The following is a 14,210-nucleotide window of genomic DNA, read 5'->3' as shown; positions in this document are numbered from 1 at the left end:
GGGGGGGGGGGGGGGGGGGGGGGGGGGGGGGGGTATTCTTGGAATAGATGTTGCGGCTTTTAGACTAGAAAGATGAAATAGTAGAAAAAAGTTACCTACTTCCGAAACCCTTGAAGAATCCGGACTCACTCTGCATGGTGCATGTGATCACGTGAAGGGACCGCGAGAGACGACATATTGTCAACAGGGGGGATCGGACAGAGGATAATTACAGTCCTCATGCCGTTCACGTACACGACGTCCTGACCAGCTTTGCAGCTAGAGGTCAGATCACAGTGGAGCTTTTCGCACCTCTCTCCACCACCGCTTGCTCGTCACCCAAAGGCCGAGCACTCCTGAAGCTGGCTTCTCAGATTGCGTGGCTGTTGGTGGGCGTTGGGTTTCTAAGGATGTTGCTAGCACCGGGATCTGTGCTGATAAGCAATGGCATCACACGTGCGGGACTACCATGTCTTTGTGTTGATAGTAGTTGGCAAAGCATGGCTCTCTAGCTCGGGTACAACTACACATGGCTCTATCGTCTCCACGGTACCGCATATCCTCTATGTCTCATCAGCCAACTTCACATTGTGGGTGTCAACGCTGACTTCTGCGAAGTAGCAAATGCATTCTTGACCGTGGCCCTCGTGACTACTACAACGACTGAGTGGGAACCCCATCCCCAGTGGTTGCGGGCATTGCTACTACTTGGTTACCCTCCTTGCGACAGTAGAGGGCGAAAGAGCCGCCAGTGAATGGAGCCCCGCCGAACTGGAATGCCTCTTCAAAGGGACTGAGGAAGCTCAATTTGCTGAGAGACACGTTCGTACGGCAGCCCTGGACCAGTGATGCCGTCGGTAAGAGTGCAGAGGTACGCCAAGTCAGCCGGAGGGAATTCGGCCACCTCGACATTCAACTCGGCGATGCGCGTCCGGATGGCAGCAAAGCATTCCTCCCTTCCCGTTCGCCTTGATAATGTAGTCTAGTGTAGCATCTCGCGTGCCAATTGCCACGCCTCTTAGCCCTTCCTTTGTCTAATACAGGGTATAATATACAGTAAAGAAAATCTTTTCAGAGATCCTTGAACCACCTATGCTCTAAGGCCTCGTGCGCAGTGATCCTCCTCGCTGGATCGAAATTTGTTAGCCCACTAATGAGGTCTTTGAAATCTGCGTCGATGCCAGCATAATTCTTCCATGAAGAAAACGGCTTACGGGGATTCTCCTTATTGAACCCATCTCGAAGAGCTTCGAATACTACACGCCAACGATTGTCGCCAAGGTACCTAAGAAACGCAGCTAGTGTGTCTTCCTCTGCAAAATAAGATATCTGACGCTCAATAACGATAGATAGTGGCTCCAGGTCGTTGTCCAGCTCTTCCTCGTCAACGGCGAAAATTACCCGCTTTGTGACGGCATAAATACACTATACAAGTAGAGAATTAACACCCAAGGAGGTCTGATGGGTCTCGCAACTTACCACAACACCGAAAGAGAACATATCTGAGGGCTTGCCAAGGCCAGCTTCGGAGTGGGCTTCTGGGCTACGCCACATGTAGTTCCCCACTTGTGTACCGATAATGTGGGATCCAGGAGGAACATGGGCAGCGTCTTCAAGATCGCCGAGCTGGACCCGCCGAATAACTATCTCCTCCGAGTCATTCTCCCGGTCGATGAATATATTATTCGCCTTGATATCTATAACCGTCAGTATGGTCGTGAAAGAGGAGCAAGTCTAGAACCATTATTTCCTACCCGTGTGAACGATGTTTTGATCATGTAACGCTGCCAGCCCCCGCAGTGTATCTTTGAGGATTCGTTTCGTGACGGCAAGAGGTAGATCTTTCTGGGCGAGACTTAGGAGATGATCGGTAAAATAGTGGTACACAAGTGTTGCTTCTTCGGGTATGATATCGTGTGATAGGCGTAGATACGGACAGCTGCGTAGAGATCGATACATATCCATACAGCCGTTGATGTCTTCTGCGAAAAGATTCTTCAATACGAATTTTTGATTCTCGGCGCTGGGATGTGCCTGAGTTAGCAACTGTATGCTATTCACCTTCAAGGGCACGCACGAAGCAATGTAGACGCGCAGTGGCGAAATTCCATTAGGGAACTCTTTCTCTTGGAGGACTCGTTCGATGTGATAATGACGGCCAGACTGGCCGACTAGCTCCTTCGTTGTAGATTCCATGGTCGATATATGATCCTGTGTGCGATTCGATGGAGATCTCGGTAACGTCGTGCCTTTATAACGACGGAGGATGGCAACTGCAGAAGGTAAAGGAATCGGGGAACGAAAGGACGCGAATCGGGAAACAGCGGGGTATGAGCACCTCAGGAAGAGAAATGGTTGTGAGAGTAACATGGAGGCTGGATTGATCGATGTAATACGGCGTACATTTGTCCGGTCATCACAAGGTATGATGATTGCTGCTGTTGTTGCAAAAGCGAGAAGTGCAAAATCCATTACGGTAGACTATGTCGACAAGACAGATACATGGACGCGTCCAACCAACTATCCTTCAACCAACGTCAAAGCGGAGTTTTCCCAGGTCGTTGAGGACAACGCCAGCTCCCTCCACGATGACACAGCTAAAGTTGCTATGAAGTATGCCTTTAGGTCTTGCGTCGCTAGTCTATCTGAATGCTAACTAGTAAAACAGGGAGTCTGAACATCAGAGTGACAAGGATAAGCGGAAGCATTACACTGCCTTTGAATTAAACCAGGATGGCAAGGTTATCAAGGTTTCTCACTTTGTCAAGGTCATCTAGAGTAGTGAGATCGACAACTACACCTGGTAGAGATTCCCCGTGGGGAGAGGGATATGTCAGGGCATGTGACCCTCGCTTATTTCTGTATATAGCACAGTCTGAATAGCTTCATCAATCCACAGACTTACACACACAAACGATCAGGGATTGAAACCTTACAGGATATCCGCCGGGCTTAGGTATCTGAGAAAAGGTGGGTAGGCGTTGAGAATAGATGACTACGACTTAGGATTGTATTTATTACAGTAATACCTCTTAAGCGGGAGGGGAGTATTGATCGTGCCAACGCAAATCGCAGTCGAACCCACGCCTCTTTCTATGACCAAGCATCTTATTCCATCAGAGGAGGAAGGAATCGACGGTCGATTATTGCGCCCCCTATCTTCTGGATCGGGATATATATGGGCTTACCCTGCGTCCCGACTACGAAAAGTCCTGGACTTCGCACAGCTACTTCTTCTTAACTTGTAGAAGCGGCACATTTCAGCTCGGGATAAAGTCCAACCACGGATGCGCTAGGAGTTCTTTCGCGGTGCTTCTCTTCTCTGGGAGCCATTGAAGCATATGACTGATGAAATCAAGGAATAGCTGTTTATCCTCCCCTTCAAGAGAAGTAACCGAGTCTGAGAGAGTCATATTGCTCGGGATGAGGTGGTTATATAGGAAATCGCCTTGTAGAAAGAAGTTGGAGTTAGATTTTTGTCTTTCGGAGGGAAAATATAGCATAGGTAGGTACCTTCTGGACTGAAGAAAGGTCCATTGAAATACTCGCGGGCTGTGTGGCAAGGTGTGCCTTCTGAATTTAGAAAAGGTTGGCTCCATTTGACTTCACTCCACCTTTTTTCTCTTTCGACGAGTACTTTCGGTGGGGGGCCTAGTAATGCAATTATCTCTGCAATATGTGCTCGGCTGTCGTAGGTCCCTTGGCTGGAAAGAATATTCCTGAACAAGTCTTTGTTCTCCATTAACTCCCAGATCTACCTGAAGTTAGCTTGGTTCTTCTGTGGCTTTCAGAGAGTCAAAGCGCACGAGTACGCCGAAGTTCCAAATATCAGCGCTGTATGACCAGCTGGTGCCTAGTAAGACCTCAGGGGCTTGGAAGATCGGGGGTTGGATAGGACGTGTGAGAGGGCTGTGGCCGTCACCAAACTCTGCCAACCCAAAATCCGCGATCTGGGGTATGATACGCAATGACCTCAGCTGCCCGAAGTCATTATGCGATAGGTAGACTGATCGGCCATCCTTGACCTTTCGCGCCATGGGATGTTCGGCCAGTTTTCCGACGAAATCTTCGAGTACGGATGGATGGTCAACCTCAAATCCCATAAGAATATTGTCTAGTTTAAGGTCTATTGCAACGTCAGTGTTTGTATAAATCGATGCCGAATTAGTCGCACCCGTGTGGATAATATGACACTCGGAGTGAAAGATAATCTAGCCCCCAAAGAAGAATCTTCAAGTATGCCTTAAGAAGTCTAGGCGGTATTGTTTCATCCTCCCAGCGCCGTTGAAATAGCCAAAGCGGTTCTCTCATCGGTTCATAGACAAGGCACAGGTGCGCGCTGTTGTCTGGCCCCGCGATTTCGAAATCATCACGTAGGGCCCTAACAGCTTTATATCCTTTGTGCGATGGATTAGCATTTAGGCGTTCGGATATTCTTAATTCATGGTTTGCAGCATCTTGGTTGGTGAGACTGGAGGTAGAGACCTTGATACCTTAGTAACGTAGCGATTGGACTGCCACCGCCAGCTGGAGAGCTGTTAACCCTAGTACAAGTCCCGCAGAGTTAGAGCATACCGTGACATGTCTTGAGCTAACCAAACAGTTGAGGAACGGCCCCATCCGAGCTTGACAAGCATCTTATACCGGTTATTGAAGAGGTCCCCAGGGTTTACTGGGCAGAAATGGCGGGCATCGTAATCAGGCAGCCCTTCTTCCTCTACCGGCGCATCAGACGAGAGAATTTGAGGCGCTTGACGTGTGACCATGATAGCGCATCTCGGCGGTAAATGCAGTCGTCGAAAGAGTGAGAGAGTACGGAATCCGACGAGGCGAAGGGGCATCTCTGGTGACGGTTCAGCAGATCGGGTTGCTATTGCGGATGTTGAGTCTCCAAGCACCTCGGAAACAGCCGCAGAGCCTCGTACGACATGGTAGTCTTATTGTTACTAAGGCCTTGTCGCCCCCTTATAGTGCCGGCGTATGCCTTCGCCCAGGAATATCAAAAGCACTGAGACGCAAGAGACAAGTTGGGAAACTGTTGTTGTTTTCTTTATCTAAATTTGCACAGTACTTCTTCTCGTTTCAACAATTAAAGGTATTCAGCGTAGATATGCAGGGTTCCCCGCCTCGTTGAAGTCCATGAGCGATCAATCAATGCTGTGCTCCGTAGTACATTGTGCGCTTCGAGGCTGACTGCTTGATTGCGGGGAGAAGGAGTGCTTTGAGGATGATAGGCGGAGTAGCACCTGTAAGTATCCGCCTGTTGCAACGCCGTTGAGTGTCTCCCGCAGCACGGCGTTCGGAGTCCGGAGTTATATGTGCACACGCCATTGTACAGAGCGTATATCCCAATCTCCTCCCCTGGGTCCCCCGAGTCAGCCTTACGCTTTACCCTATGATCTATCTGTCGGGGCTCGATCGAGAGCTGACGGATTTACTTCTTGAGCCTTGGGTTGTGTTTGCTTCTTCTCTGTAACAATATTTAGGTTCAAGATACAATTGCAATTTCGTTCTTTCTTGCCATCTTTTTCCAGTTATACCCAGTAGGTAAGGTAGGTAAGAACTTAAACTTGGCACTGCGATGCCAAGGGATCTGATACTTATCGGGAAGGTCGCATACTCGCCAGCCGCTGTCAAGGCCCGGGGGAGCCGTGAAGAGGTAGGTAGAAAGGTACTAAGTACCTTTCACACAGTAATCCTTGGTAGATACTGTATAAGAAGTGATTATCGTGATTGTGATCCTTCCTTGTGCAACTGTCTAACGAATCCGCCGAGTCCGTCTCTTGTGTACTGTTAGGATCTGCGACATATGATGCTCTCTTGCATCGGGACCTCGTAGGGTCTTGGAATTAGTGAGTATAAGTAATGGTTCTGAATCTATCTGATTCCCTAGGCCCTCTGCCCCTTGCCCTAGGAACACTTATCGACATATAGTAAGCAGTTAGGCCATCGCCTTTCAGCGGAGCTCCGCTCAGGCCATGCCCATCCCCTTGTATTATCCGCGGAAGGACGAGTAAGTTCGTTGTAGACTGTGTAGTAGCACCATCATGGCGGAGAAACCAGGAACCCTAATATATCCTATCCATGTCCCTGATCCGCTTCTACTATCCTCCTTCCCGGTACGAGAGAGGGGCAGCCCGCAGCTCTGTTCTAGAATCCAGAATAATCTAGCACCCATGCGGTAAACAAGCTGTCAGTCAGCACGACAGGAGACGTGCCAAGTGAAAATGGAGCCGTGGTGCAATCGTGGGATCTGACGTGCCGTCTCTTGCTATTTAAGCTGGCTCGATTCCCCCGCGACAAAAGGGTCCTCCTCACTCGACTCGAATCCGCCATCACCATGTTGGGTCTCTCCGTCGTGCTGTCTGTGGCCTTCGCTGCCCAGGCGGCTTTTGCTTCCCCGCTGCATTCCCGTACCCCATACGCTGTCAAGGAGTCCCATCCGGTGCCGCGCAAATGGACGCCTGTGAGTCGAGCGCCGGGAGACCATATGCTCCATATGCAGATTGGTCTGAAGCAGGAGCGGTTCGATGAGTTGGAGCGCCATCTGTATGAAGGTATATCATAGTTTATCTTCTGTCGTACACATCCCTATATATATACATCATGGGATATGTATAGATATATGTGGATGGACATGCTCGATAAGTGTCTTTTTTCCGGGAGATTCACGTGCTAACCCGCCCCCCCTTTTGCCATCGAACAGTCTCCGACCCAGATCATCCTCGCTATGGCCAGCATCTCAGCACCGAGGATGTGTATGAGCTTGTCAAGCCCTCGGATGAAGCTCTGGATCTCGTCCACGAGTGGCTGCTTTCTAATGGTGTTGATCGCTTTGACTACAGCCCCGCCAAGGACTGGGTCAACATCTACATCTCTGTAGAGTCTGCTGAGCGTCTGCTCAACACCAAGTACTCAGTCTTTCAGCACGAAGACGGTTCGTACTTGGTGCGGACGCCGGACTGGTCACTGCCGCTTCACCTGCATGACCTGATTGACACGATCCAACCCACCAACTCCTTCATGCGCGCAACCCCCCAGAAGACCGACTGGATCCAGTTTGGTGACCATCAAGCGCCCCCGGGATACAAGCCCCCCAGCAACGAGACCATTGCGAGGGTTTGCAACATCGAAAGCGTGACTCTGGAGTGCTTCAACACCCTGTATGGATCCTTGGGCTACCGGCAACAGGCCGTTGGCAAGGCCCGGATCGGCTTCAACAACTATCTCAACCAGACTCCCATCCGGCCCGACATCTTCCAATTCCTGGAGCTGTATAACCCGCCGGCTGCGTTGTCAGCGTGGACGTTCGAATCCGTGGAGATTGCCAACGGTCCTGCGGCACAGTACACGCCTTTGACCGCTGAGCAACTTGCTGGAAGTGATATTTCTGAGGAAGCCGTCCTCGATGCTGAGACCATCCTGGGCATGACATGGCCACAGCCAGTAACTTCCTTCTCCACAGGAGGAAGCCCTCCTTTCAACCCCGATCTCAACACTCCAACGGACACCAACGAACCTTACCTGACCTGGGTCAACTACGTCTTGGGACAGAAGGACCTCCCGCAGGTAATCAGCAGTTCATACGGCGACGACGAGCAGACGATCCCCAAGTCCTACGCCGAGAGAGTGTGCAACTCCTTCGCCCAACTCGGGGCCCGCGGTATCTCCCTCTTGTGTTCGAGTGGTGACGGCGGACTCGGCGGCCTGGACGACAGCGCCTGCTACAGCAACGACGGCCAGAACAAGAGCACCTTTCTACCAGCCTTCCCTGCCAGTTGTCCATTTGTGACCACCGTCGGCGCAACGATGCAGTTCGAGCCAGAGGTCGCAGTGTACCGCAGTCCCGGCGTTGGATCCGACGGCAAGCAACACGGTTTCTACGCGTCAGGCAGCGGATTCAGCTACTACTTCCCTCGCCCCTCATACCAGGACGCTGTGGTGCCCGCATATGTCAAGTCCCTGAATGGCGCCTACACCGGCTTGTATAACCCAGGTCCGTCTCCCTCTCCCTTCCCCCTCCCCCCCCTTTGAACCTCCATCTAACAAACCCCCCTTACCAGAGGGCCGTGGCTACCCCGACGTCTCGGCGCAAGGTCTCTACTTCGCCTTCTTCTGGAACGGCGAGCTAAGCACCATCTCCGGAACCAGCGCCTCCTGCCCCCTGATGTCCAGCATCGTCTCGCTCGTCAACGACGCCCTGATCGCATCCGGCAGGCCGACTCTCGGCTTCTTGAACCCTTGGCTCTACTCGAAAGGCTATCGCGGCTTCACTGACGTCACGAGCGGGAACAGCTCGTCGTGCGGTACGGACGGCTTCCCTGTCACTGAGGGCTGGGACCCTGTTACGGGCTTTGGCACTCCCGTGAGTCTTCTTGCCCTTTCTTCATCCCTCGCCTCGACTCCGCCGAGATGTATTGAGTGATTGATTGATTGACTGATTGCTGACTGGTGAAATTCTAGATCTTCCCGAAATTAGTCGAGTTGGCAAAGGGTCATTGATGGATACCTTAGATATAGCGATACGAAAATAAGTAAGTGCACAGGACCCAGTCTTCAGTCTGCGGTCCTGCGACCCGACATCTAGGATCGTGCGAGATGTGACTTCTTCTGAAAGTATCCTTACTATATGCGGAAAGAGATCTGAAAGGCATGTCTTGTCTCGAACATCCTGAGAGGAGGATATAATATGTAATGATATACATATATATTACTGTACTTATGATATTTGTGTCGAGATGCTAGATGTTGACTGTCCCTTTGTAAGAGGACCATCCCGTGACCGTCCCTAAAGCTACCTTATCATGGACTATTCTATAGTAGGTAGTTACCCTATCACTCGGAGATTCAAAGTATTAAAATCCATTGACTTAGCTAGAGATTACGCATAGAAGCGTATCTTATGTCTTCTGTGTTGTACGGAGTAAGGGTGTGGACTATACTGTTAGTGGCTGTTAGGGTGCCATAGGTGTCTATAAAGAAGGGTGCTCAGGAGGGCCACCGTAAGTCTACAGTAATTATAGGTAGCTAAGGTACTATATTCAAGTATATCTAAGTAAAGTGTCCGCGACCGCCTCCGTACCTATATAGACCGTCGATTTGGTTCTCGACAGTCTATATAAAGGGTCTTTGCCTACCTAGGTAGAGTAGGACTATCAACTGCTGGTTAAGGGACAAATGCCTCACCGTCAAAGAAAGAACTCATACTTCGCCTTCAAGGTAGGTAGATAGGTAGGTAGGTATCTTTCTACATGTATAAGGTATGTGGCGTATCTCCAATTCCCCTCACTTCCCTTGCCCCCTCTCCCCGATCACCTCCGGCAACCTCCTCATTAACACATTCACCGCCCACTCCACCGTCGTTGCCATATCTACATCCCCTTTCCCTAAACACTCAATCCCATGCTCCCTCATAACCGCCTCATCGACCTCCCCCTCAACATCCCCATCCTTGAACAAAAACGCATGATCCCTCACGTAGTTCGGCCACACGATATTCTCCACATACCCCGGCGGATCCTCCCAGAAGCCCTCAAGCGTCGCATATCCCGCTCTCTTGGCCCTCCTCTTCTTAGCCTGCTCCTCGCTCGTGCGCAGGAATAAGCGGATATCGAGCTGTGGCTGCAAAGCGGTCATGGACTGCGCGTACAGGAGGAAACCGTCAAGGATGAAGATCGGTAGTGGTGAGGGCGAGAGCAGGGAATGGCCTGCGGAAGAGCTCCAGGCTTGGACCTGCGAACGGAGGCTGGAGAGGAGCGTCGAGGGGATGGCGGGGGGTGGGGTGCTGGGGTTCTGGGCTTCTTTGGAGTGGAGGTCGGGCTGGGAGGGGGGTTAGCGTTAGTTGGTGGGGGGAAAGGAAAGGGGACGCACGGGGTAGGCGCCGTTGCGGTGGATGTACTCGAGAGAGCGGATCATGTCGGGGATGGAGAGCGCGTCGGCGCAGTCCCAGTCAAGAACACCATCTTTGGTGGGAATTCTAGTACGGGGAGGTCAGTCTGCAGGGATGGTGGGGTTGGGAATCGCTTTGGTGTTGATGTTACGTTGGAGTTGAGATGGGAAATATTGAAGCGTGAATGATAGATGGATGAGGTATATAAGGTACATAGAGCAAGTCCGTCCAGACATGTGACCCGACTTCGAATCCAAGCAGTGATTCCCCGGGAATCTCGTTCTCACGCATAGAAATTCAAACATCCAGAAATATAAATTCCGATAGGAAACAAACAGGAATTAAACAAGACAAGACAAGACAACAAGACAAGAGCAAGACAAAAGCAAGAAGATCGACTTACTCAGCCTCAGGCTTATAGAAATCGTCGGCGTGCAGGACGAAGCAATTGGGGAAGACATCGCAAAGGAGCCGGCTGAGCGTTGACTTCCCACTCGACGAGCAGCCGCTGACTGCAACGACCACGGCCTTTCGAGGACTCGCCATGCTTGACCCGCGTGTGAGGAATGTTCGTCTGGCGATTGGCGATAGACGTTGCGTGGTGATGGTGGGCTCGCTTATTGATACCGATAGGCCAGGTAAATACTGCAAGGTAAAGGAGATAAATAAGACAAAATAAGGTCAGGTCAGCGTTATTTAGCGTCGGGCTAGGGCGCCGGGGATCGCCCCCCTATTCTCCACATGGTCGTCGGCAACGACATGTGATTTAGGAGGTCGTGTGAGTTGCAGAGGTGATTGGAGCGGTAGTAGGTAAGGTACCTTTCAGCAGTAAAACATGTGATTGATCTGTTTGAAGCATGGAATGAGAAATGTCGCCAACTGCTCCAGGGAACGGGGGCAATATGTTATTCTCGCAGCTGCTTGTCTTAAGGATGCCCCTTCTTTTCTTTTTCTCCTATTCCATGAGTTCTTGACAGCTATGTGAGGCGAAATAAAGATGGGTTTTAACTCACTGGCAAGATCCTGAACATCATATCGTTGCAGCCCAGGCTCGTCTCCCGTGGGAAAATACTTGTTTCACAACGTCCTGTCCTTAGTTCCAGGATCCCTAGGTATGTCTCTTAAGAATGGTGTTCTTGGAAATTTAAGCAGCTTTCGAAGGACTTGGTTGGTGTTATTCGGAGCCGGTGTCCGTTGGCGTACGGCCTCACGTCAGCAGCCTCACCGTGTCCTGTCAACGAAGCATGGGTGCTCATCTGTGCCGACCCCTGCCTGGCGACACTCGTCCTTTAAGTATTTCGGATAATACCGATTCCCGAATTTCGACCAGACGCAGTGTTGAAAGCTTGGATGTACATTTCTCAACTGCGCAGTTCAGACGAGCCAAGGACATCATCTCGTCTAGCATCAATGCCCTATAACTCGGTATGCTGCTTAGAGGCCCATGTGAAGGTCATAGTGCAGCAGCTGTGAAGATCTGCTAATATCACACAACATTTAAGGGAGACTGCTCCTTGGCCGGTAAGGACTCAGGGAGCACCGAAGATATTTGTGAGTATTTGTGACATGAAGAAGGAACCATGATTATTTAGATCAACAGTATGGTATGGAAAAAAGCTTATTGTCATCCCGTCCTTAACGGGGAATGCAACGGGAAGGGCAGCTAGCTGACGGGAGTGAGCAGATATCCGGGATTTCAAATCCCGGTACGATCATATGGGTAGAAAGCAAGAGATTTTCAGTGGAAGTGAGTCACTAGAAAATCCTTAGAGCTTGCCACATGTATGTATTGATGCAAAGGATAAGAAAAGAGACAAGATTGTGGAACTGTCTTCTTGCAGTAAGTGAGCAAAACCAGGATGGGCTTAGAGCAATGATTTCATTTCTGCTCGACCCTGGAGGTAGTAACGATAGTGATTGGAATGAATTTATAAATCTCCGCCTGAAAAGAGAGACTCAATCTCAAGTGCAATCGAGAGATCTTTTGTGACTCGTTGTATTGGTACGGGTACTGTAGGACAACGGCATTCGTTGAGGCTGGACGGTGAGATCCCGGGAAGGCTTCAGCCTCGGGCTTTATCGAAATCTGCCTCAAGGCTGAGCCATTATTTTCGGTGCAGCCTTGATAAGGAAGCTCAATCTTGTCTCAAGAATTGTAGAGGTAAGATAGATGGAAACCTCTGACTTCCATGACGACAGAGCATCGGCGTAAGGCAGGTAAAACTCACAAAGTGACAGGAAGTGTGTGCCCGTCCATCTTAAACCCGAGCCTGTAAATATACGTAAATATCCTTACTGTAAATCTGTTGATATCAGTAAATCTTCCTAGGCAAATTTGTCGGCTTTTCTCCACAGCACGCTAAAAAATTACTAGCAGGCGCACTTCAACGCACATGCCAACGCGGGCTATGCCACCTATTTACGGTGGATAGACCGTATAAATATAATATTTGATTCCGTGCCCGGCCTCCATCTTCAGAAATCGTACGGTCTACGGAGTTCTCTTCGATCATCCCGACCTCACTCAATCTCTCTCTCTCTCTTCTCCTTCCTCCCTCCTCCCTTTACTCCTTCAACATGCTCTCCTCAGTCAGATTGGCCACCAGACAGGCGGCGACCCGTGGTGTCGCTGTGCGAAGATGTATCGCCGCCCGTCAAGCTTCCACCTGGGCCGACGTGCCGCAAGGACCTCCAGTAAGTCGATGGACTCCCATGTTCGGGCTGTACATGATCGCTGACCATTGAATAGGATGTAAGTTCATAGATCGCCGCTCGATCTTCTTCAATTGCTAACTGCGCGTTTGCTTTTTAAAGGCCATCTTGGGTGAGTCACCTCCATGGATGATCTGCGAATACCGTCTCTAACTGGGTTCCAGGTATCACTGAAGCCTTCAAGGCCGACAGTTTCGAGGAGAAGATCAACTTAGGTATGCGAGAAGAATGCGCCATGCATTGGATACGTGCTGAAAGCGATTCCAGGTGTTGGCGCATACCGTGACGACCAAGGCAAGCCCTACGTCCTCCCCTCTGTACGAACGGCCGAAGACAAGGTCGTATCCGCACGTCTCAACAAGGAATACGCTGGTATTACCGGTGTCCCTGAGTTTACTAAAGCCGCCGCCGTGCTTGCATACGGTGCCGGCTCCTCTGCCCTCGACCGCCTGGTCATCACACAATCCATCTCTGGAACTGGTGCTCTTCGGATTGGGGGTGCGTTCCTGCAACGTTTCTACCCTGGCGCAAAGAAGATCTATATCCCAACACCGTCATGGGCAAACCATGCTGCGGTCTTCAAAGATTCGGGGCTGGAAGTTGAGAAGTACCGATACTACAACAAGGACACCATTGGTCTTGATTTCGAGGGTATGGTTGCCGATATCAAGGCCGCACCAAAGGGGAGCATCTTCCTACTCCACGCATGCGCACACAACCCTACCGGTGTCGACCCAACTGTCGAGCAGTGGAAGGAGATCAGTGAGGCTGTCAAGGCTGGTGGTCACTACGCTTTCTTCGACATGGCATACCAGGGATTTGCCTCAGGAGACACAGACAAGGACGCCTTCCCTGTCAGATACTTTGTCGAGCAGGGCCACAACCCATGCCTTGCTCAATCTTTCGCCAAGAACATGGTATTTTCCCCGGCTCCCTTCGAGGTCGATGAAACTAACGGCTATGATAGGGTCTCTATGGTGAACGTGTCGGAGCATTCTCAATTGTCTGCGCCGACGCAGAAGAGAAGAAGCGTGTTGACTCGCAAGTCAAGATCCTCGTCCGACCTCTCTACTCCAACCCTCCCGTCCACGGTGCACGTATCGCTTCCGAGATTCTCAACGACCCAGCCTTGAACAAGCAATGGTTGGGCGAGGTCAAGGGCATGGCCGACCGCATCATCACCATGCGCGCTCTTTTGAAGAAAGAGCTCGAGGCTCTGGGCTCGAAGCACGACTGGAGTCACATCACGAGCCAAATCGGCATGTTCGCCTACACTGGATTGACCCCTGAGCAGATGGATAAGTTGGCCAAGGAGGTGAGTTTTTCCCTGCCTACCTTACGTGATCAAGACGCAGCTCCAGCTGACGCTTTTATAGCACTCTGTGTACGCAACCAAGGATGGTAGAATATCAGTTGCGGGTATCACGACGGGGAATGTTAAGAGACTTGCGGCTGCCATCCATGCCGTCAAGCCATAGGGTGTAGGGGGAATGAAGGGGGTAATTCCGCAAGATCGTGTTCCATAGTTGTTGGTTGGCTATACCAGATAGAGTTCTTTCTGAATTGTACAACACTTTGCAGCGTGCCCATTTGATGGTCCACACTTTGCCCTACTGCTCTGATCAGATTA

The 14,210-nt window shown here is 50.8% G+C and overlaps 6 protein-coding genes across 6 annotated transcripts; 3 read left to right on the top strand and 3 right to left on the bottom strand.

Annotated features, from left to right (window-relative positions):
• Positions 1-1,050: 1,050 nt before the first annotated feature.
• On the bottom strand, positions 1,051-2,175 carry M430DRAFT_23320 (hypothetical protein; the record flags this gene model as incomplete). The annotated part of the gene is made up of 4 exons (XM_024864881.1): positions 1,051-1,404; positions 1,459-1,676; positions 1,734-2,002; positions 2,057-2,175. The coding sequence occupies 4 exons, from the start codon at positions 2,173-2,175 to the stop codon at positions 1,051-1,053; spliced, it is 960 nt and encodes a 319-aa protein (XP_024716827.1).
• A 70-nt stretch (positions 2,176-2,245) lies between these two features.
• Positions 2,246-2,756, top strand: M430DRAFT_23319 (hypothetical protein; the record flags this gene model as incomplete). Its single annotated transcript, XM_024864880.1, has 2 exons — positions 2,246-2,592; positions 2,648-2,756. 2 exons carry the CDS (start codon positions 2,246-2,248, stop codon positions 2,754-2,756), a joined length of 456 nt encoding a protein of 151 aa, XP_024716826.1.
• A 483-nt stretch (positions 2,757-3,239) lies between these two features.
• On the bottom strand, positions 3,240-4,745 carry M430DRAFT_54442 (hypothetical protein; the record flags this gene model as incomplete). The annotated part of the gene is made up of 6 exons (XM_024868468.1): positions 3,240-3,427; positions 3,493-3,733; positions 3,786-4,070; positions 4,174-4,414; positions 4,465-4,506; positions 4,555-4,745. 6 exons carry the CDS (start codon positions 4,743-4,745, stop codon positions 3,240-3,242), a joined length of 1,188 nt encoding a protein of 395 aa, XP_024716825.1.
• A 1,440-nt stretch (positions 4,746-6,185) lies between these two features.
• M430DRAFT_62163 (hypothetical protein) lies at positions 6,186-8,566 on the top strand. The gene is made up of 4 exons (XM_024868968.1): positions 6,186-6,536; positions 6,686-7,975; positions 8,043-8,344; positions 8,443-8,566. The coding sequence occupies exons 1-4, from the start codon at positions 6,320-6,322 to the stop codon at positions 8,479-8,481; spliced, it is 1,848 nt and encodes a 615-aa protein (XP_024716824.1). The 5' UTR covers positions 6,186-6,319; the 3' UTR covers positions 8,482-8,566.
• A 698-nt stretch (positions 8,567-9,264) lies between these two features.
• M430DRAFT_110619 (hypothetical protein) lies at positions 9,265-10,414 on the bottom strand (the record flags this gene model as incomplete). Its single annotated transcript, XM_024861373.1, has 3 exons — positions 9,265-9,798; positions 9,850-9,955; positions 10,272-10,414. 3 exons carry the CDS (start codon positions 10,412-10,414, stop codon positions 9,265-9,267), a joined length of 783 nt encoding a protein of 260 aa, XP_024716823.1.
• A 2,031-nt stretch (positions 10,415-12,445) lies between these two features.
• M430DRAFT_23315 (hypothetical protein) lies at positions 12,446-14,058 on the top strand (the record flags this gene model as incomplete). Its single annotated transcript, XM_024864878.1, has 6 exons — positions 12,446-12,562; positions 12,683-12,692; positions 12,745-12,795; positions 12,848-13,497; positions 13,548-13,895; positions 13,957-14,058. 6 exons carry the CDS (start codon positions 12,446-12,448, stop codon positions 14,056-14,058), a joined length of 1,278 nt encoding a protein of 425 aa, XP_024716822.1.
• Between the last annotated feature and the right edge of the window lie 152 nt (positions 14,059-14,210).

Source organism: Amorphotheca resinae (assembly GCF_003019875.1).
Source record: "Amorphotheca resinae ATCC 22711 unplaced genomic scaffold M430scaffold_14, whole genome shotgun sequence".
NCBI classification, from domain to species: Eukaryota; Fungi; Ascomycota; class Leotiomycetes; order Helotiales; family Amorphothecaceae; genus Amorphotheca; species Amorphotheca resinae.
The sequence above is the reverse complement of the archived record's forward strand: the minus strand, read 5'-3'. Positions and strand labels throughout refer to the sequence as shown.

Bases quoted from the DNA above. Each gene is read 5' to 3' on its own strand.
- M430DRAFT_62163 (XM_024868968.1), top strand. From the start codon at position 6,320: ATGTTGGGTCTCTCCGTCGTGCTGTCTGTGGCCTTCGCTGCCCAGGCG. The intron at 6,537-6,685 runs GTATATCATAGT...GCCATCGAACAG, and splicing joins GGAGCGCCATCTGTATGAAG to TCTCCGACCCAGATCATCCT. The intron at 8,345-8,442 runs GTGAGTCTTCTT...GTGAAATTCTAG, and splicing joins TTACGGGCTTTGGCACTCCC to ATCTTCCCGAAATTAGTCGA.